Below are 22699 nucleotides of genomic sequence, written 5' to 3'. Positions count from 1 at the left end.
TGTTAATGTATGTCCAAAATATTATTCTTGAACATCTAATAAAAAAACAAGAAATCATTAATGTTTACTTTACACTCTTTTCATACTAAGTTTTCAAGATCCAGTATATACCATACATTTACAGCACTCCTCAATTTAGACCACAGGCAGTCCCCAAGTTACAAATATCTGACTTATATACAATTCTCATTTATGAACAAAGACTACTGTGGTAAGTCCCTAAGTTACAAACATCCAACTGACATACAACTCACACTTATAAACAGAAGCTACTACAGGTAATAGGTAAATGTACCTGCTTCAACTAACATATATACTCAACTTAAAAACAAACCTACAGAACGTATCTTGTTTGTAACCTGGGGAATACCTGCAATCACAGTTCAGGTGCTCAATAGTCACAGATGGCCAATGGTAGCTACACTGGTAGGTCCGGGTCCAAAGCATACCCTGGAATACCCCATTTAAAAAATCTGGCACAGGTACCCAAAGAAATAATGATCTTCCAAACCTGAAATTTAAAAATCTAAATCCATGGGAGTTTAAAAATGTTTAGGCCAGAAAGACTATCATCACTGAAAAACAAAAGTATCTTTAAGACATTTAAAAGGATGTCTCTTTATCTTTATTTACAATATTTAACTCGGGAGGCACCAGGAAGGGAGAGGGAACGCAAGAAGGGAAAAAAGTCTCTAAGACAACAGTTCTAATTCATCCTTCTATCCATCCACCCCAACAACCTGCTACCCAGCCCTCACTCCACTCACTCATCAAAACTTACTAAGCATTGTAATTGGCTTGACACTCACTGTCTACATTCTGGATCTACAAAGGCACATAAAAAGTCTTTCCCATGATTCTTTTTGGGTATTTCTGAAATAAACTCATATATACTGTTTAAGATATCATCATAACATTATTTGTAAAAGCAAAAGAATGTAACAGTAAACAAAATCCTCTATTAATACGGCTCTGATTAAATACCAAATTAACTGTATGGTAGAGCACCTCATTAATCAATCAGCTGTGTTAGCCATATTGTTAAATGAAAAAAATAACTGGAAGAACAATGTTTAGAAAGAATAAAAACCGAAATATATATCAATGTGTTTGTATATGCAGAGAACACCTGGAAGGTTACATACAAAAAAAGTAACTGTTATTGCTTCTAAGGAGAAGGCTGGGTAGTGAAGAAAGGAAAGGAAAAGTTACTTTTCACTAACTATCCTTTCTAAATTTTGAATTTTTGTTCCATATACATGAATTACCTACTGAAAACATAAAAGAAAAAGGCAGTACATTTGTAAAAAAGACACAGAAACAAAAGGTAAGAATAAAATGTGCTATGTACATATAACATTATTGTATGTGAGACACAAGAAAGCAGACCTGGCATGATGAAATCAGCAGCGTGCATTGTCAAGGGCAGAATCTGTCAAGTGGAATATATTCCTCCATAAAAATAAGCTAAAAATATACTGACATCTTCAGACTATTTCTTGCTAAAAATGTCCCTGAGACACCACAGTAAAGTAAGACTGTCAGACTACAACATTCCACAAACACCTTACCCTGTTATTGTTGACTCTGTATGTAGCAGAGCTGTCAGTAATGGATGTCTGAGTGTCTCTGTAAAGGCCTGTTAACAACTGTTAAAAAAAAACAAAAAACCAAGATGGGAGAGTCAGAGTAAACTTGATCTAAACTGAGTAATATTATTCTTACTCTTCCAGATGTAATGTTAAGTAAATGAATTCTTACAACAGCTTTAAAAATGCCATATTTCTTTTAACCTGGAGAAAAATCTGATTAATTATAAATTTCATTCCCCTCTCCTCCATACAAGGAAAAGCAACATTATTTTCAAAGGATAAATTTACCAACCTTTTGTAAACATTTTTAACTACTAAAAACAGTTTGTGATTACAGTCCGTTAGTGAAAGGGAAATAATTTATACTTTCTAAAGGACAAATAAAAAGCATAAAACTTCTCCTGTTTGCTACAGCAAAACACAGTTAAAAATACTAAACATATTAAAAATAAATACTCGTGAAAAGAAGCCTAACTAGCCCATTATGTCACAGAGGCTCATCCTTTTAAAAAGTGCCTTTAACAAGCTCTGAGAGGGTTTGTTAACCAAGGAATTATAATGTATATACTGGCTTCTATGTCTTCAGCGATTCTGGAATGAAACTAGTTACATAAAATCCTTAAATGTGGTAAGTCTCATCATCTAGCCAGGGCAAAAAAAAAAAAAAAAGAAAGAAACTAGAAATAATTCTAGTCTATGGGTTTTCCAAGAATCTTTTTGTAACTTCCAAGTCAAGAATTAACTCCCAAATTTCCCAGCATTAGTTTCTTTCACCATGAGATGACAAGAATACTGGGATGCCATAAAATTCTCTATGAAGTTTAACAGAGATTTATCAGAGGTGTTAATCAAAGCATTTACCCTGACGAAGAGCAATGTTTTCCCAGAGTCGCACAGACCGACAATAAGAACAGCTCTCTGACTGCTCCTTCTGCTCCGGATGAACTTCCAGAACACTGTGGAACAGAGACAGAACAGCAACCAAAATTACGCCTTGATAATCAGCAGTATGTGGGTATGATTGTTATCATAACCGTTAACTACTGTAAAGGGGACCCGCTGAGTGCCATAACAGCTGTCGCTATTCTTCGTCTGCACTCCTTACTGTGGACTCAGGGGCTTTCTTATTAACTTCGTATCCCCCGCACCCAACTCACAATCACAGGAAGCTCACAGATAGTGAGCTCAGCGGTGAGAGCAGTAGAAGGAGGTAAACCGCGCGCTCAGGCACAAGAGGGGCGTGCCCCAAGGACCAGGACGTCACTGCGGGGGTCGCCCGGGACGCTGCTTTAACACACTGCTGCTGCCACTGCTTCAAGCAAGAGGGTGGAATGGCAGAAGGGGTGAATCTCACTCTTTAGACGTCCTCAACGTGTTACCTCGGCCCCGCGTCCGCGGCCTGCAGAAGTGCAGCCCAAACACAGACTCCAGTCGGCCCCGCACCCGCCATAACCACCAGCCGCCTCCTCACCCAGCGTCAACAGCACCGCAAAAACAGCCACCACTACTGACAACAGCGTCGGGTCTGTCTGCTGCAGCTCCTGCCGAAAGGAGTCTAGGTAGGGCTGGAAGCTGCCCCCGGCACCAATGTCATCCCGCACGCGGCGAGAGTCCGCGGAAGCCATGGGTGAGGCGCGTGGTCCCTGTCGCCGCAAAAGCGACGTGGCCCTGGGCTCTGCGCAGGCGCGGGGAGCGAAGCCTCACGGGAGTGGTAGTTCCTACGCTGTTTTCTCGCCCTTAAGCCGTGGGCTCCCCAAGTGCCTGATGGGAGTTGTAGTTCTCTGCTACGCCGTGCTCCTACAGACTGGTTATTTGTAAAGGGACACATATATCCTTTAAAATATGGGTGGGTCAGCCGTCTCCTTCTTATTTGTGGCTATTGAAAAAGGTGCTGAAATCAGTAAAATGAATGGCTCCCGAAATTTCCACTGGAGATTTCCAGTCAGTCGCTAAGTGCGGAGAGACTTGTGAGAAGCTCCAACATCCTACAGACCCTGAATCTGAATTGAATGTGGCGCAGGTGGATGTCGGTGGGATACGGAATACATAAAGGGACGCGACGTCCATCATGAGTTCAGAGAAAAGCTGCTAGAAACTGGAACTGTTAGCCTCCGGAAAATGAGTAAAAGCCAGTGACATGCTCGAAAGGCAAGTAATTCAGTGTCCCTACACTGTTACTCTAGGGCTGAAAACTCCAATGTCTGCGTTAAAGGAAGCAACCAGGAAAACCAATGCCTGGGACAGCTGGTGACTACTGAAAACTGCAGTGGTCATCCCCGCAGGAAGGGGCAAACTCTGGCTAGCCAGGTAGGGGGTGTGATACCTAGGTGGCCAGTTCATCCCTCTGAAGAGAAGCCATAAAGGTGAATTTTTATGGGAAATTTTCACTTTAAAAATTTTTGCAGGTAATTGAAAGCCTTCAAAAATTTGTGGCCGAAATAAAACATCTCTGATGGCCTCAAGTGGACAGCCTAAAAGGGTCCCAGTTTTCAGGTTCTGTCATTAAACAGGTGTCATTGTTTTAAAAATGTACACGATTTTATTTATAGATATGACCGAGTACCATCATGCCACATCAATGTCATTGAAAGATGGAAAGAAGTTTGTTACTCAGAGTTTCACATTGTCACTGTGAAAGTTGTCAGAATCAAGATGGAGTCACTTGTGTTTCGGGGTTCTCATGCACAAATGCCTTGCACATGGTCCATTACAACTTTATACACAAAAATACTTATGCGGGGATATTTGTCCAGCAACTGCCTGTCCAACGTTGGACTGATACCACCCTTATTATAGATCATTGTAGCCAAAGAAAATTATCTATAGACAATTATGTAATCCTCTTCATTTTTCCTTTGGAAACCTTTGTCTTCCTTTCTCCTCCCACCCCCGATGTGGACATAGTTTACAAGGTGCTTGTCTTCCCATTGCCTATTCCTGAATAAGCATTGTTTTGTTACTTAGGTTGACACCACACAGGACCACATGAATCCTCAACCCACATAGGGACCAGGAAAAGAGAGAGGAACATTTATTACTAATGCGTCAGGGAATAGCTGGGTAGAGACATTTTTGATGGAGCAGGAAGTGAAACATAGTTGCTAGAGTTTGTGTTTGGAGAGTTCAGAATATAATTTAAGCACCACCCCCTCAACAGCTAAGGCACAGGGAAAATGTAAACAACTTTGGTTGCTAGTTTGACCTTGTGATAAATGGCTGTCAAATCACCAATTACAAAATCTATAACAGTTGGTTAGAACTGTCATTTAAATGGGACTGGCAGTATATACAGAAAGGTTGGCAGGAACTAGACCAGAAGGGATTTTGTGTGCTATGGTAATAAACTTAGAGTTTATCCAGAATGCAGTAAAAGTTTCAATCGCAGGTATCATAGGTGATTAGCAATATGGAGAATCAGACTTGAGAAAGAAAAGACTACAGGTGGTGATACCAGAGGGATCTCTTTGCAGTATTTAAGTAAAAGATGCTCAAGTTCTAATACAGTGACAAAAGTGAGGAAGGAGAAATAGATTTTGCACTTCCTTGTGGTACTGAGAATGCAGCAGACAGCTGTAGAAGAACCCAACCTCCAAAGGTAAGAAAGAACATTATAAGAAACACCAAGCAAAAATATCCTTGAACGATACTATGTAACAAATAACAGCACTCTGGTTTCTTGGGAAATATATTCATTAATTCTTTATGATTTTTGCCTGCTAGCTAAAAACTTTTCCCATAGCCCAACATCTGTAGCTGTAACTCTGTAATGGTAACTGAGCTAAAATTGTATAAAAGGCTTTGCGAGAAGGAAGGGGGGTTAAGTGCTTTAAGGCTGATGGCCTGCTGAGTTTCCCCATCGGGCAAATAAAATTCCTACCCCTGTAATCTTTGGTGAGAGTCCATTGGTTTTGTTGCCAGTCCTCCAACAAAAGTAGCTATGGAAAAGAGGGCACAAATTGCATCAATGTCTAGAAGTTGAAATGTACAGGTTGTGATTAGTTGAACCTGGTGAGTTAAGAAGTAGTAGTATCAAGGCTGCATCGTAGGCATTGGGTATGGGTGACTAGTAAGATGCCATTAAGGTGCCATTAAGTGGATTGGGGACCTCAATGGAAGGGGGTTTGGTGCTGTGCACCCAATGGGAGTGGGTAGCCAGAATGAAAATTGCTTCTCCTTATATGTTGAGGGTGCTTCTGAGAAATTTAAAAACTTAACATCAAGCAGGTGATAGAGTAAACAAATGTAAAGTTCCACTAATAGATTTTCATGTGGAAGTCCAGAGCAAAGAAGTGGTTGTCAAAATCATGGAGAGCATGAAGAATGAGTGAGGAGAGGAACTCACAAAGAAACCTATGAAGGAAGGAGAGTCAGTGACTTGTGGGTAAAACAGACATGTCCAGGAAGGGTTCAGTAGCATCTTTTGTAACCGAGTAGCTTCTATGACGAGGCTTTTTTTTTTTTTGTGCAGTTTTTGGCCGGGGCTGGGTTTGAACGTGCCACCTCCAGCATATGGGACCAACACCCTACTCCATTGAGCCACAGGCACTGCCCCTATGATGAGGCTTTAAATGAGCATGGGCTCAAGAGGATAAGCTGGAGGCGAGTGGATGGACAGAGTGTGGAAATGGACTCAAGACTAAATGGATGGCAAAGTCACTAGGGAATGAGAAAAATGTTTGATGTTAATGAGCATTTCCTGGTGCCAGGCATTGTTCTAAATACTTTCAATGCATTAATTTGTTTAATCCTTACAATGACTCATCTTTGCAGAGGGGAAAGTAAGGCAGAAGTTGAATAGTTTCCCCAAGGATACATTTAAGGGGCAAAATTGGGATTTGACCCCAGACAGTTGGGCTTCTTATGAATATGCTCTAACACGGCAGAAATTGTCTTATTAGGTATACCGAGGACATGTGAAGAAACTCATTTTTGAGGCATTATATTGATAAAGGTAGGCAATAAGAACTCCAAATCAAGGAAGGATGTTTAGGATGTGAAGTTTAAGTAAATAAACCAACCAATTAAAAATATTAGAACTGGCAGCAATTTTGCCACATTCCTTTTCCTTTCCTTCTCATGTTTCTAACCCTCCTGTGTATCAACCACCCAACACACCCACACACACACACACCTCGTACCCCTTTATAATAACCATTGATTCCTCTTTAGCAAAATCACTGTTTGGAGTCTACCGTTACACCTCTCTGTTGGAACTAAAGGGAAGAAGAAAGGGCCAGGCATAGAGGACTCTGACTATAACTGTCTTAACTGTCTATGGCTATTCATAGGTGAATGAAAGAGGGCTGCCAGGTGGAGAAGCTGGGGAAGGAAGACAGAGGACGTAAAATGACACAGGCTTTTTATCTTTAGCATGTTTCCTGAAGGCAGGAGAAATGTGCACATCTTCCATACTTAAGTGAGAAGGTGAGACCACCATTCTCAGGAATTATAGCAGGAGATGGGACTGGCTGCTTCCCTGAGCTAATGAGTCTCCACCAGGAGCTCTGTGAGGACAAATGCAGAGGAAGGACATGTAGATATGGACTAAAAGTGTTTTGATCTTGATTCCAATAGCAGATGGAAAGTCACAATGAAACTAACATATTCAGGCAATTTTCCCTTATCTTCCATAAACTAAACCGTCCTATTCATGGACACATTTTTCCATGTGTTCCCCACATAACTCCAGTGCACAATGAAACACATCTCAGACCTGGGCATGCTAATCATGGGATTTCCCTTATCTAGTTTATCTCTTCATATCTGTTTCCATAAAAAATGTTTTAAACAATTAAAATGATACATGCTTACTATATTAAAAACTCAAGCAATAATGAAAGCCACAAAAAGGAAAGCCAGCTACAATATCTGATGAAAATCTTTCAGCCATTTCTCTGTACATATAAACTGATGGGAAGGCAATATGAATAAAAGAGGTAAATAAAAATAAACAAATTATTTTAAAATAGATTATAGTATGTGCTGCTGTATTCCCCATCCCCAGAACAATGCTTGGCTCTTGGGAGTCATTAGTAAATTGTTGAATGCATGGTCCCAGGCCTGCTGTGTTCACTGCAGTGCCCTGAGCTCCTGTGTCTGACATCCTCCTTTTTCACATCCCTGCCTTATTAGGTAATCCGAGGATATGTGTCACCCTAGCCTAAGAAATGGTACTTCTCATTTTAGCTTCTCAGAGAGTGGGATGTGCTGGTTAAAAGGGCTATATATTTTTTTTTTTTTGAATTGATGGTTTTATTTTGTCTTTTTTTTTTTATTAAATCATAACTGTATACAATGATATGATTATGGGGCATCATACACTCACTTCATAAACCATTTGACACATTTTTATCACAGTGGTTAACATAGCCTTTCCGGCGTTATCTCAGTTACTGTGCCAAAACATTTACATTCTACATTTACCAAGTTTCGCAAATACCCCTGTAATATGCACCACAGGTGTGATCCCACCGATTCCCCTCCCTCTACCCACCCACCCCCTTTCCCACTTCCCCCTATTGTTAAGTTGTAGCTGGGTTATAGCTTTCATGTGAGAGTCCCAAATTAGTTTCATAGTAGGGCTGTGTAAAAAGGGCTATATTTAAATAGGATTTTCTCCAACATCATTCAACATCCTTACTCCAGTATTCACAAGTGGGATCCGTCCCCCTCATCCACTTATCACACTTTGTCCACAGACATCTGGACAGCCATCTCAGGCAGCTCCCTCCTGTCTTTTAAAAAAAAAAAAAGAAGCCACATACACCGAGGCTGGCGGGTTCAAACCTGGCCTGGGCCAGCTAAACAACAATCACAACTGCAACAAAAAATAGTCGGGTGTTGCAGCGGGTGCCTGTAGTCTCAGCTACTTGGGAGGCTGAGGCAAGAGTATCACTTAAGCCCAAGAGTTTGAGATTGCTGTGAGCTGTAATGCCATAGCACTCTACTGAGGGTGACTCTGTCTCAAAAAAAAAAAAAAAAAAAAAAAAATAGAAGGGGAGGAAGGCAAGTCAGATGCAAGAGGTCCTAAGTGCTCCACTTCAGAACTGATTCTCTCACCTTGTTTGCACCGTATGTAAGCCTTTTCAGGAAACTCTGGAAACTCCCACACCACACACTAACCAATGTAACCATTGCTTTTCAGGTGTAGGTACAGACAAGGCCTGGCTTAATTTCAGAACTGCTGGATCACAGCTGGCACCTAGTTTGCACTTCTAGAAATGCCTTGAGCTGGGAAGGAAACACCTGCAAGCCCTGGTCCCTGTCTGCTGATGTACTGTGTCACACATCTGGGTTCTTCCTTGGAGACAGTAGAAAAATGGCATCAGCCGCAGCTGTCCTGGCTTTACTAAAGGTGTCCTATGATCACTGCTCACTGGCATGTGGATGAGCACATGCTGGTGTTGCAGTGATTTGTGGACAAGCGGAGCCACCACCGTATGCTACAGCAGAATAGTCAACTCCACTTCCGTTCATCCATCTCAAGCTTCTCCACCCTGTGGCACGCTTGCCTTCACATTCAAGGATAACATCTTGCATTGAACAGGTAAGAGGTCTTTCCTTCTACTTCTAAATCATTCCTGATATTAACAGAATTTAGCTGGGAACTTTGGAGAGTTATCTGCACACACTTTCCTCAGACCTTAAAACATACAATTCCATAATACCAGGAGATGTGAAATCCAGACTATTTCACTGTGAAGCTTCTCCCTGGGAGTCACTTGAAAAAAGTCATTGAACTAACAGATACTTATTTTGAGAAATCAGATGGTAAATAAAGGTACAAAATTTAAATGACAATTTTTTTTTAGTCTTTCCAAGGCTAACTGCTTAGATGTAACTGTCCTTACACTCACATGAGCCTATGTGTTTATGATTTATTTAATCAGATGGATGATCGTATAGTGTATACATATGTCTTGTTATGAGAATTGTTTTACCAAACTTTCCTTCCCCGGCAGTTCATATCACTCTACTTCTTTCTTTGTACATGCTGCAGAGTACCCTAGTGTTCGGATATATATCCTAAATCTAGTTAGTCTTCCAATGATGGAAATTAGGATATTTTCACTTTTTTCACCTTGTAAAAACACTCTATCATGGTACTTTCATGGAATATAGTCCTAGAAGTACAGTCAAGAATAAAGGACATGTGCATGTGAAGGAGAACAGATTTGGCCCGACATCCCTCTAGAGTAGGGATTTCCAACCACTGTGCCACAGCTCAGTGGGCCGTGAGAGGATCTCAGGTGTGCTAAGATTTTTGAAGATCATTAATTAAATTATTTTTGAAAGAATTTCAAAGTACAGTAAGCATATTATTTCTCTCTCTCTCTCTCTTTATTTTTGATCAACATAATTTAAGTCTGTCGTGGTAGTTTATAGGTTCAAGTGTGCCCTGAGATAAAAATGGTTGAAAAACACTGCTCTAGAGAGACTCCTCCTATCTGGATTCACATCAAAAGTAGGTTATATTAACTGTTTTCTCTGTTCCTTCCCTATCTCAGGATGTTAGCAGCTTTGTTACTTTAGCTGATCTAAAAAAAAAAAAAAATGCATGGTCTCATGCATTCTATTTCTTCAATTATTAGTAAGTCATTTCATATTCTAGATAAGTGTTGGCAGTTTGCAATCTAGTAACTGTCTCTAAAATTTTTGCCTTTTAAAATCAGTTTGTTCATCTTTTTATACTGATTTCTGAGTATATATTAATCTTTGTTATTTCTAAAAATAATTTTCCATTTTAATTATCTGCTTTTGTCTTACAGAACCTTAAATTTTGCATGATCTGAAATTTATTAACATTTTCCTTAATTGCTGTTAGGTTTGCATAATGTTAGAAAGCCTTTCCAAATATTACATAAGAAATACTATGTTAAGATGTTGATGTTTTGTGGTTTTAATTTTATATTTAGATCTTTGATAGGTTTGGGAGGTTTTTAGGTTAAGCAATGAGCTAGAGATCCAAGAGATTTTCTTCAGCTCCAGAATTTTTAGTCATTTTATTTCTAAACAATTTAGTGAGTAGCCCATCTTTTCCTCTGGATTATATGTCACCTTTATCATATACTGAACTCTCATTTACATTGAACATCTAAAATTTTTATTCTGCTTCATTATTTCCATGTGACCACCCTTTCAAATTTATCATTGTACATTTAACTTCATTTTTAAAAATAAGCTGTGTTGTGTATATTTAAGGTATACAATATGATGTTATGGGATATATATAGATAATAAAAAGGTTACTATAGTGAAGCAAACTGACATTCCATCATCTCACAAAGTTACCCATTCTTTTTTGTTTTTGTGGCAAAAACAGCTAAAATCTACTCATCTAGCATGAGTCCCAAATACAGTACAATTTTGTTACCTATACGGTCATCCTCATGTTGTAGGTTAGATCTCTAGACTTGTTCATCCTACATATCTTCTACTTTTCCTCTGACCTGCATCTCCTCATTCCTTATGCCCTCCTCCTACTTGTATTTGAAATTGTTTTTAGATACCACATATGTTTTCCACACAGTATTTTTATTTCTGCATCTGGCTTATTTCATTTAGCTTAATGTCCATGGTTCATCCACATTGTGGCAAATGGCAAGATCCTGTTCTTTTTTAGGGCTGAGTAATATTCCATAATGTTATACATATATCCTGTAGTTTCTTTATCCATTTGTTCTGTGACAGATACTTAAATTGTTTCCTTATCTTGGCTATTGCAAATAATGCTGCAGTGGACATGGGAGCACATGTTCATGGGAGTATATCTTTACAAGGTGGAGATCTCATTTCCTTTGAGTATATGCTGTCTGACAAGTTCACAAACTTATCCTAGAAAAAGTGCTACATATCTCATTGCTGAATATCACTACAATCATCTTTGAAGTACTCCTCTTGGGAAGCTATACACTGATGCCAGTGCCTTGTCCACCCTTCAAAGCAATTTTGGAACTCTTTCTGGAATGACCATCAGAGCTGTCATCATACGGCACACAAAAACACGCAACAATAATGAATGCCACTCAGCAAGACACCACCACACATCAACATGAACCCAGCCACGAGACACTGCTATAGCGAAGTTATGAAACCTTACTGACTTGTTTGCACAGTGCTGCCCGCATAAGCACACAGTAGCAAGTTCGTGAACTTAATTGTCATACCTCATATGATGACAGCTCTGATGGTCATTCCAGAAAAAGAGTTCCAAGATTGCTTTGAAGGGTGGATGGACTAGGCTCTGGCATCAGTGCATAGCTTCCCAAGGGGAGTCAGAGTACTTTGAAGGCGACTGTAGTTACAGTCAGCAATGAGGTATATAGCACTTTTTCTAGGAAGAGTTTGTGATCTTGTATGCCCTGAAGAGGAATTTCTGGGTCAGGTGCTAGTAATTTTTAATTTCTTTAGAAACTGTTAAGATGGCTATACCCATCTACATTCCTACCAACAGCGTACTGTTGGCATACCCAATTGGTATCTTTCAACTAATAATTGTTATCCTTTGACCTTTTTTCTTTATTGTTTGGGATTCATTGAGGGTACAAACAATTAGGTTACACTAATTGCACTTGTTAGATAAAATCTCTCTTATAATTGTGTCCTGCCCCTAAGAGGTGTGTCATATACTGTATCTTTTGGCTTTTTGATAATAGTCATCCTAATGAGTGTGAGGTGGTTTTGATTTGCTGTTCCCTGTTAATTAATGTTGTTGGCCATTTTTCTTCTATAGAGAAATGTCTGTTCAGGTCTTTCGTCCATTTATTTAGTCAAATTGCTTGTTTTCCTGCTATAGAGCTATATAAATTCTTTATAAATTTTATATATCTTATCAGATATATGGTTCGTAAATATTTTTCCCAGTCCGTGGGCTGCTATTTCTTTTTTTTTTTTATTGTTTTCTTTGTTGTACAGAAGTTTTTTTACCTTGATATAGTTCTATTACTTTATTTTTGCTCTTGTGGCCTGAGTTTTTGGTGTGTTATCTAAGAAATTATTGCTAAGGCCACTATGCAGGAGCTTATGTCACATTTTGGTAGCTGGTAGAACAAGTGCGTACCCTCATTACTTTTTTCTCAGAATTCTTCTTATCTGTCTCACTTAATTTTATCTTTTTCTTGAGCATTAGTATCATTTTGTCAAGTTAAAAAAATTATATATTGGGGGTGGAGCAAGATGGCGGCCGAGTAACAGCTTCCCTGCAACTGGGCATGGTGAGTCTAGGGAGATAAGATTCCAGGCATCTCTTGCTGGTGGGATCTGCCTATAATCATCCCTTTGAGGATACAGGGAGTCAGCAAGGAACTTCTGGACCCCAAGAGGAGGACAAAAACAGTGCAAAACTGGCAAGTGATTGCGTGTGTTCGATCAACCTAATCCTGCCAGCAGCTGTAAGTACAAGCAGCAGTAAGACTGCAAACCGCAAAGGCCTTACCTGTGAACTGTTTCGGTGTTTTTGGACTTGGCACTCAGTTGAACTGCCTTGTGGAGAGCTTGAGCAAGAGTGCGGAGAACTTTGGGCATTGTCTAGGGCCCCAGACTGAGCCGCTGAGCTGGACGGAGCTTATAGTGTTTGGCTGTGGGCCGCAGGGAGCCTTTGTGAGAGAACTGCCCCGGCAAGCTCTGCCCTCAGGGTCGCAGAGCAAGGATCAGGCGGGAGCTAGTAACCTAGTGACTGAGCAGCCTAAAGGCGGGGACTGAGCTGCCTTACAGCCTTAACCCTCAGGGGCAGAGTGAGACCAGTTTTGGCACACTGGAGCCTCGGGCTGTTGCCTTGGGTAGAGTGCCGTGGCATCACAGCTCATAGCAACCTCAAACTCCTGGGCTTGGTGCCAGACCTCCATAAGAGCTGTGCCATGACCCCCGACCCATGACCCACGCCCGCCGGGTCATTGCACGCCCTGACCAGGAATGGCAGGAGCCAGACAACCCTGCATCCTACCTCCTGTACCTTCTCTGGCTCCATGCCAGCCCGCACATCTGGCCAGGGACTCTGGTAGCCGCGTGCCTTCCGGAGCCCTCCCTGCCTCTGTGCAGAGCCCATCTCCTGGCCAGAGACTGCTGGAGCGTTGGGCTCTCTGGGCGAAAGTCACTGGGCACCAGGCACTCCCAGAACCGTGCGCACCACCTCCCACCCTGTTGATGGATCCGGTGTGTCACACTCCGGAGCTGCTTCCACAACCAGAACTCCCTGGCTGGGGCAGCCCCAGAGGAACTACACAGGGTCACTCCTTACAAAGATCCAGCAAAAATAGAGTGATCCCGCTGGGGTCTAATCTTGGAGAGACACCTCCTCAACTCTGAGGACGGCCAGAGGCAATGATGAAAAACAATCATGAGGAGAAATCAACAGAAAAACTCTGGCAATACGAATAATCAGAGTATATCAACTCCCCCAAGGATCAATGGGGCAGACACAGCACAAGATCCCATGCGAAAACAAATACCTGAGATGTCAGAAATCAAACTCAGAATCTGGATAGCAAATAAGATTGAATTAGAATTCCAAGCTGTAACCCAAAAGATATCACAAGAATTCAACAAATTCAAAGACCAAATGACCAAAGATTTTGACACATTGAGACGAGAAGTTGTAGCCCTCAAAGATCTGAGAAACACAGTAGAATCCCTCCGTAACAGAATAGAACAAGCAGAAGAAAGGATTTCTGACATTGAAGACAAAGCTTTTCAACGCTCCCAAACTCTCAAAGAGGAAGTGAAATGGAGAGCAAAAACAGATCACTCTCTCACAGAGCTCTGCAATAATTCGAAGAAAACCAATATTCATCTTATAGGGATCCCTGAAAGTGACGAAGTGGCTTCACAAGGCACAGAGTCTCTTCCTCATGAGATTATGAAGGAGAACTTTCCAGACATGCCAAGAGATTCTGAAATTCAGATAGCAGACAGTTTCAGAACTCCAGCACGACTCAACCCAAATAAGACATCCCCCAGACACATCATAATCAATTTCACTAAAGTTAATATGAAGGAGAAAATTCTGAAAGCAGCCAGATGTAAGAAAACCATCACCTACAAGGGGAAGAATATTAGAATTACTGCAGATCTCTCTGCTGAAACCTTTCAAGCTAGAAGAGGATGGTCATCGACTTTTTATCTCCTAAAACAAAATAACTTTCAACCCAGGATCCTGTACCCAGCTAAACTTAGTTTCATTTATGATGGAGAAATTAAATACTTCAATGACATTCACATGTTGAAGAAATTTGCCATAACTAAACAAGCTCTCCAGGATATTCTCAGACCTATCCTCCATAAAGACCAGCGTAATCCTCCACCACAAAAGTAAACCCACCCAGAAAATTTTATTCAAATTCCAACTTCTACAGTCGCAAAAGGATTAAAAATGTCCACTGGACTCTTGAAAGGCTTATCAATATTCTCAATGAATGTGAATGGTTTAAATTGTCCTCTAAAGAGGCACAGGTTGGCTGACTGGATACAAAAACTCAAGCCAGATATCTGCTGCATACAAGAATCGCATCTTACATTAAAAGACAAATATAGACTCAAGGTGAAGGGATGGTCATCTATACTCTAGGCAAATGGAAAGCAGAAAAAAGCAGGCATTGCAGTCCTATTCACAGATGCAATAGGCTTTAAACCATCCAAAATAAGGAAGGATAAGGATGGACACTTCATATTTGTTTTTTTTGTTTTTTTTTTTTTTTGTAGAGATAGAGTCTCACTGTACCGCCCTCGGGTAGAGTGCCGTGGCGTCACATGGCTCACAGCAACCTCTAACTCTTGGGCTTACGTGATTCTCTTGCCTCAGCCTCCCGAGCAGCTGGGACTACAGGCACCCGCCACAATGCCCGGCTATTTTTTTTGTTGCAGTTTGGCCGGGGCTGGGTCCGAACCCGCCACCCTCGGCATGTGGGGCCGGCGCCCTACTCACTGAGCCACAGGCGCCGCCCGACACTTCATATTTGTTAAAGGTAATACTCAATATGATGAGATTTCAATTATCAATATTTATGCACCCAACCAGAATGCACCACAATTTATAAGAGAAACTCTTAACAGACATGAGCAACTCGATTTCCTCCAGTTCCATAGTAGTTGGAGATTTTAACACCCCTTTAGCAGTGCTGGATAGATCCTCCAAAAAGAAGCTCAGGAAAGAAATTTTAGATTTAAACTTAACCATTTAACATCTGGACTTAACAGACATCTACAGAACATTTCATCCCAACAAAACTGAATACACATTCTTCTCATCAGCCCACAGAACATACTCCAAAATTGACCACATTCTAGGCCACAAATCTCACCTCAGCAAATTTAAAAAAATAGAAATGATTCCATGCATTTTCTCAGACCATCATGGAATAAAAGTTGAACTCAATAGCAACAGAAACCTGCATATCCATACAAAAACATGGAAGCTAAACAACCTTATGCTGAAGGATAGATGGGTTATAGACAAGATTAAGAAGGAAATCACCAAATTTTCTGGAGAAAACAGCAATCAAGACACGAATTACCAGAACCTCCGGGATACTACAAAGGCAGTCCTAAGCAACTGGAGAAGGAAGAACACTCCACCCCCAAACCCAGCAGAAGGAAAGAAATAACCAAAATCAGAGCAGAATTAAATGAAATTGAAAACAAAAGAATTATACAACAGATCAATAAATCCAAAAGTTGGTTTTTTGAAAAGATCAATAAAATAGATAAACCTTTGGCCAACCTAACCAGGAAAAAAAGAGGAAAATCTCTAACTTCATCAATCAGAAATGGTAACGATGAAATAACAACAGACCCCTCAGAAACTAAAAAAATCCTTAAGGAATACTACAAGAAACTCTACTGTCAGAAATATGAAAATCTGAAAGAAATCGACCAATATCTGGAAGTACGCCACCTACCAAAACTTAGCCAGAATGAAGTGGAAATGTTGAACAGGCCTATATCAAGTTCTGGAATAGCATTAACTATATAAAATCTCCCTAAAAAGAAAAGCCCAGGACCAGATGGTTTTACATCAGAATTCTACCAAACCTTTAAAGAAGAACTAGTACCTATATTACTAAACCTCTTGCAAAATATACAAAAAGAAGGAGTATTACCCAACACATTCTACGAAGCAAACATCACCTTGATCCCTAAACCAGGGAAAGACCCAACAAGAAAAGAAAATTATAGACCAATATCACTAATGAATATTTGATGCTAAAATATTCAATAAGATCCTAACAAACAGAATCCAATAACACCTCAAAAACATTATACACCACGACCAAGTGGGATTTATCCCAGGGTCTCAAGGCTGGTTCAATATACGTAAATCTATAAATGTAATTCAACACATAAACAAACTAAAAAATAAGGACCATATGATTCTTTCAGTTGCTGCAGGAAAAGCTTTTGCTAATATCCAGCATCCCTTCATGATTAGAACACTTAAGAAAATTGGTATAGAAGGGACACTTCTTAAACTAATAAAGGCCATCTACCGCATACCCACAGCCAGTATCGTATTGACTGGAGTTCAATTGAAATCATTTCCACTCAGATCAGGAACCAGGCAAGGTTGCCCATTGTCTCCATTGCTCTTTAACATTGTAATGGAAGTTTTAGTCATTGCAATTAGGGAAGAAAAGGTGATCAAGGGTATCCACATAGGGTCAGAAGAGATCAAACTTTCACTCTTCATAGAGGATATGATCATAGATCTGGAAAACACTAGGGATTCTACTACAAAACTTTTAGAAGTGATCAAGGAATACAGCAATGTCTCAGGCAAGAAAATCAACACTCATAAATCTGTAGCCTTTATATATACCGGCAATAACCAAGCCGAAAAAACAGTCAAGGACTCTATTCCTTTCACAGTATTGCCAAAGAAGATGAAATATTTGGGAGTATAACAAAGGACGTGAAAGATCTCTACAAAGAGAACTATGAAATTTTAAGAAAAGAAATAGCTGAAGATGTTAACAAATGGAAAAACATACCATGCTCATGGCTGGGAAGAATCAACATTGTTAAAATGTCTATACTACCCAAAGCAATATATAATTTTAATGCAATCCCTATTAAAGCTCCATTGTCATATTTTAAGATCTTGAAAAAATAATACTTCGTTTTATATGGAATCAGAAAAATCTCAAATAGCCAAAACATTACTCAGCAATAAAAACACAGCAGGAAGAATCACGCTACCAGACCTGAGACTGTACTATAAATCGATAGTGATCTAAACAGCATGGTATTGGCACAGAAACAGAGAAGTAGATGTCTGGAAGAGAATAGAGAACCAAGAGATGAATCCAGCTACTTACCGTTATTTGATCTTTGACAAGCCAATTAAATACATCCCTATTTAACAAATGGTGCTGGGTGAACTGGCTGACAACCTGTAGAAGACTGAAACTGGACCCACACCTTTCACCATTAACTAAGATAGACTCTCACTGGATCAAAGATTTAAACTTAAGACATGAAACTATAAATATACTTGAAGAAAGTGTAGGGAAAACTCTTGAAAGAATCGGCCTGGTTAAATATTTTATGAGGAGGACTATGCAGGCAATTGAAGCAGTATCAAAAAATACATTACTGGGACCTGATCAAACTAAAAACCTTCTGCACAGCCAAGAACATAGTAAATAAAGCAAGTAGACAGCCCTCAGAATGGGAGAAAATATTTGCAGGTTATACCTCTGACAAAGGTCTAATAACCAGAATCCACAGAGAACTCAAACGTATTAGCAAGAAAAGAACACGTGATCCCATCTCAGGGTGGGCAAGGGACTTGAAGAGAAACTTCTCTAAAGAAGACAGATGCACGATCTACAAACACAAGAAAAAAGCTCATCATCCTTAATCATCAGAGAAATGCAAATCAAAACTACTTTGAGATATCACCTAACCCCAGTAAGAGTAGCCCACATAACAAAATCCCAAAACCAGAGATGTTGGCATGGATGTGGAGAAAAGGGCACACTTCTACACTGCTGGTGGGAATGCCCACTAATACGTTCCTTCTGGAAGGATGTTTGGAGAATACTTAGAGACCTAAAAATAGACCTGCCATTCGATCCTATAATTCCTTTACTAGGTTTATACCCAGAAGACCAAAAATCACATCATAACAAAGACATCTGTACCAGAATGTTTATTGCAGCCCAATTCATAATCGCTAAGTCATGGAAGAAGCCCAAGTGCCCATGGACCCACGAATGGACTAGCAAATTGTGGTACATGTATACCATGGAATATTATGCAGTCTTAAAGAAAGATGGAGACTTTACCTCTTTCATGTTTACATGGATGGAGCTGGAACATATTCTTCTTAGCAAAGTATCTCAGGAATGGAAGAAAAAGTATCCAATGTACTCAGCCCTACTATGAAGCTAAAGTATAGCTTTCACATCATAGCACAAGACTATGAGGAAAGGGCCAAGGAAGGGGAAGAGTGGGGAGGTCGGGTGGAGGGAGGGTTATGGGTGGTGCCATACCTATGGTGCATCTTAGAATGGGTACAGGCGAAACTTACTAAAGGCAGAATACAAATGTCTACATACAATAACTAAGAAAATGCCATGAAGGCTACGTTGAATAGTTTGATGAGAATATTTCAGATTGTGTATGAAACCAGCACATTGTACCCCTTGATTGCACTAATGTACACAGCTATGATTTAACAATAAAAAAATTATATATTGATCTATTTTGGGAGCATTTAGATCTTTACAATGTCGAGTCTTCCTATCCAAGATAATATGTGTTTTTAACATTATTTTTACTTTACTATATGGCTTAAATGTTTTTTAAAATGTGGCTCTTACTAGTTTACTAAATGATACCTTTCATTTATTCTTACTAATTATTTTTGTTCTAACTCAGAATTATTTGTATAAAGGAAAGTCGGTTTATATTTTAATCTTTTCACTTTACTGAATTTTATTTACTACTTTTAATACTTTATTATTTGGTCCTCATGGATATTCTATGTATATACTTATCAATTACAAATAATAGTGATTTTGTTGTTTTTAAAAATATTATGGCCTATGTAATTGGTTTGGCCACAAGCCCTAAAACACTGTGAAATAAGATTGGTAGTAAAGAAATACTTTTTTCATGTTCCTAACTTTAGTGGGAATGCTTCTATTTCTTAACCATTAGGTATATAGTAGCTTTCGTTTTTATGTATATAAAATTATGGCCTAGTAACACTGGTCTGTCCTATTTTACTAATTAATTAATTTTTTTATTTTTTTTTTTGAGATAGAGTCTCACTTTGTTGCCCAGTAAAGTGCCCTGGAATCATAGTTCACAGCAACCTCAAACTCTTGGGCTTAAGCAATTCTCTTGCCTCAGCCTCCTGAGCAGCTGAGACTATTGGTGCCGGCCACAACGCCCAGCTATTTTTAGAGACAGGGTCTCACTCTTTCTCACACTGGTCTGGAACCCCTGAGCTCGGGCAATCCACTCACCTCGGCCTCCCAGAGTGCTAGGATTACAGATGTGAGCCACCTCGAGGCCCTATTTTACTAATTAATTTAATAATTAAAAATGGATGTTGAGTATTATTGTTCTAGCTCTATTGCCTAAGATTTCCAGGCCCATACCTGAAAAATAACAGAATTAGGTTTATAAACCATTGCAATGAGACAGACATCCCAGAGGAAACATGGGACAGCTTATCCAACAAAGAACAACAGGAAATTATTATAGAATTTAGATAAAGGAAGAGTTTAGGAGATTATTAATAATGAAGAATTATTATTAAAAGCAAAGGAAGGCTGTGTATAAAAAGGCCCCCATCAGGTCTGGACTACAAAGTGGACCCAGTGCCCTATTTCCTTGGTTCCTAGAAAGTTAAGAGGGGTATGAAATGTTGTGTTCAGAAACTCCTCATCTACAGTTCTGCAGCTCAGTGAAAAGTAAGGGGCCAGCTGGAGAGCCTTCCTTCCTTCCTTCCTTCCTTCCTTCCTTCCTTCCTTCCTTCCTTCCTTCCTTCTGTTTGAACAGTAATTTAGAAGGCAGAATTGATAGAACTTGGTAATGCTGGATGTGGAGTGAGGAAAAACTGAGTTGAGATTTGATACCTCTGTTTATGGCCCTGGTGATTGGCTAGATGATCATGTCTTTGGCTGATGTAGAATATGTACTGTTTAGGGAAGCAAGAGAGAGACGGGAAGGCTGATCACTCAATTTTTGAATTTGGGGGTTTCTGATTGCTGTAAGAGTCTATATCAGCGATTTGCAACTGGTGTGCCATGACACACTGGTGTGCCACAAGAGGACCTGAGGTGTGCTGCAAAAATTTATAATTAATTACATTATTTTCAAAAGAAATTAAAAGCACAGTAAGTATTCGTTTTTTACTTTTTTTTTTTAATTGATCAACAAAATTTAAGTGTGCTGCAGAAGTTTAATTACAGGTCCAAGTGTGCTATGAGATAAAAGAGGTTGAAAAACTCTGCTCTATAGTATAGAGCCACAGGTAGTAGGATGTGTAAGGGTGGGGGTGCTGGAGCCTGGGGTCACAACTGTGGCTAGAGAGGCCCAGGAGTCATTAGCACTGCTGGAAGAGGCCTGCAAAGTGAGAAGTGCACTGATCAAGAGAACTCAGCCAGGCGCAGTGGCTCACCGTGTACCCCAGCACTTTGGGAGGCCAAGACATGAGGATCTCTCGAGTCCAGTAGTTTGAGACTAGCCTGGGCAACATAAGCAAGACTGCATCTCTACAAAAAATAAGCAATTGGGTAGGCATGGTGGCACATATCTGTGTCCTAATTTCTCAGGAGGCTGAGGTAGGATTGTTTGAGCTTAGGAATTCCAGGTTATAATGAGCTCTGATCATGCCACTGCACTCCAGCCTGGGCAACACAGTGAGATTCTGTCTCTTAAGAGACAGAGAGAGAGAGAGAGAGATCTCCCAGAAGATTTTCCTCGGGTTTCCAGGATGGTAAATGAGCCCACAGTGAAGACTGCAAAAAAAAAGAGAGAGGTAGGATTCAAGCAGAGAACTGCCACGTCAGAGAAGCTGAGGGAAAGAGTTCCAAGGAATAGAAGTGGTCAGTTGTACCAAGCGCAGGAAACAGGCTCAGGAATGAACTGAACTGGCTTAACAGTTGGCAGGTGGGTGGTGACTTTTGCCAGGGTAGCTTTAGGGAAGAGAGTGGATAGAAGGCTAAATTGTGTGCATTTAGTCAGTAATAAGTGAGACATGGAAAAGTAAGCCTTAACCAATTACAGGAATCTGGGCTGAGAAGGGGATGAGACAGGACAGAAATTACTATGCATCAGGCTCAAGGGCTGATTTTAGCAAAAGATGTTTCATAGTTTCACCTTTTCCAACCAGTTAGAATCAGGACCTCTGCTGTGCCTGGTGGATTTCATTAAAAATTTCTCATTAAGCTGAGTCTTCTGTAGTCTTTCTATGCTCATTTGAGCACTTGATCTCTTTAATTCATTATACATCCTCCTTCCTGCCACACACACACACACACCCATATACATTTGATTCTGTTATAAAAAGAGCCACACAGACCCTTTTAGAAAAGATTCCTCCCAGAACTGTATTCAGGAGGTACAGCTGTGGCACTACACAATGCTGTGGGGAAAGGCCAGATGAATCTTGAGCTCAGAAGAAGGGCTCAGTTGCATAGGTATTCAGTTGGACAATATAAAGAAACACTTCTGTTGGAAAAATTTAAGAAACAATGGAGCTTTTTAAATATAAAATGAATATTAATTTTTATTTGCAACCCGTGCATTAGGTGACACAGCTATGAAGACAGACATGGTTAGCACAAACCCCTCAGGCTAGCAAGGCCAGGGGAATCCTGTGGGTCACAGGAGCTCCCATCTTCACCTGGATAGCAGCCTCACCTCTTGGATGTTAAACTCTGTGGAAAGTGCAGGCTTGCAGGAGTCCTGTGGAGCAGAGCAGAGAGATAGGACAGTCAAAATCTTCCTATTTTTATTTATGAACTGTGAAATGAATGAACAGTTACGCACAGTTCACAGGTGCTGGGACTCGCTGACCTGCTCTTCTGTGATGCGGGGATGGGGCTGTTCTCCCAGTGTTCTCCTCCATTTGCCTGCACAGCCCCTGTGCCTACCCT

The 22699-nt window shown here is 40.2% G+C and overlaps 1 protein-coding gene across 1 annotated transcript in view; it reads right to left on the bottom strand.

The window, feature by feature from the left end:
* Positions 1-22699, bottom strand: part of TF (transferrin) — a 64776-nt gene that overhangs the window by 10071 nt on the left and 32006 nt on the right. Inside the window, 5 exon segments of the mRNA XM_053599599.1 lie at positions 1572-1649; positions 2454-2548; positions 3064-3237; positions 3240-3315; positions 12007-12017. Coding sequence (XP_053455574.1) covers positions 1572-1649; positions 2454-2548; positions 3064-3237; positions 3240-3315; positions 12007-12017 — 434 coding nt within the window.

The sequence above is a fragment of the Nycticebus coucang genome, chromosome 8 (genome assembly GCF_027406575.1).
Source record: "Nycticebus coucang isolate mNycCou1 chromosome 8, mNycCou1.pri, whole genome shotgun sequence".
Taxonomy (NCBI): Eukaryota; Metazoa; Chordata; class Mammalia; order Primates; family Lorisidae; genus Nycticebus; species Nycticebus coucang.
The sequence above is the reverse complement of the archived record's forward strand: the minus strand, read 5'-3'. Positions and strand labels throughout refer to the sequence as shown.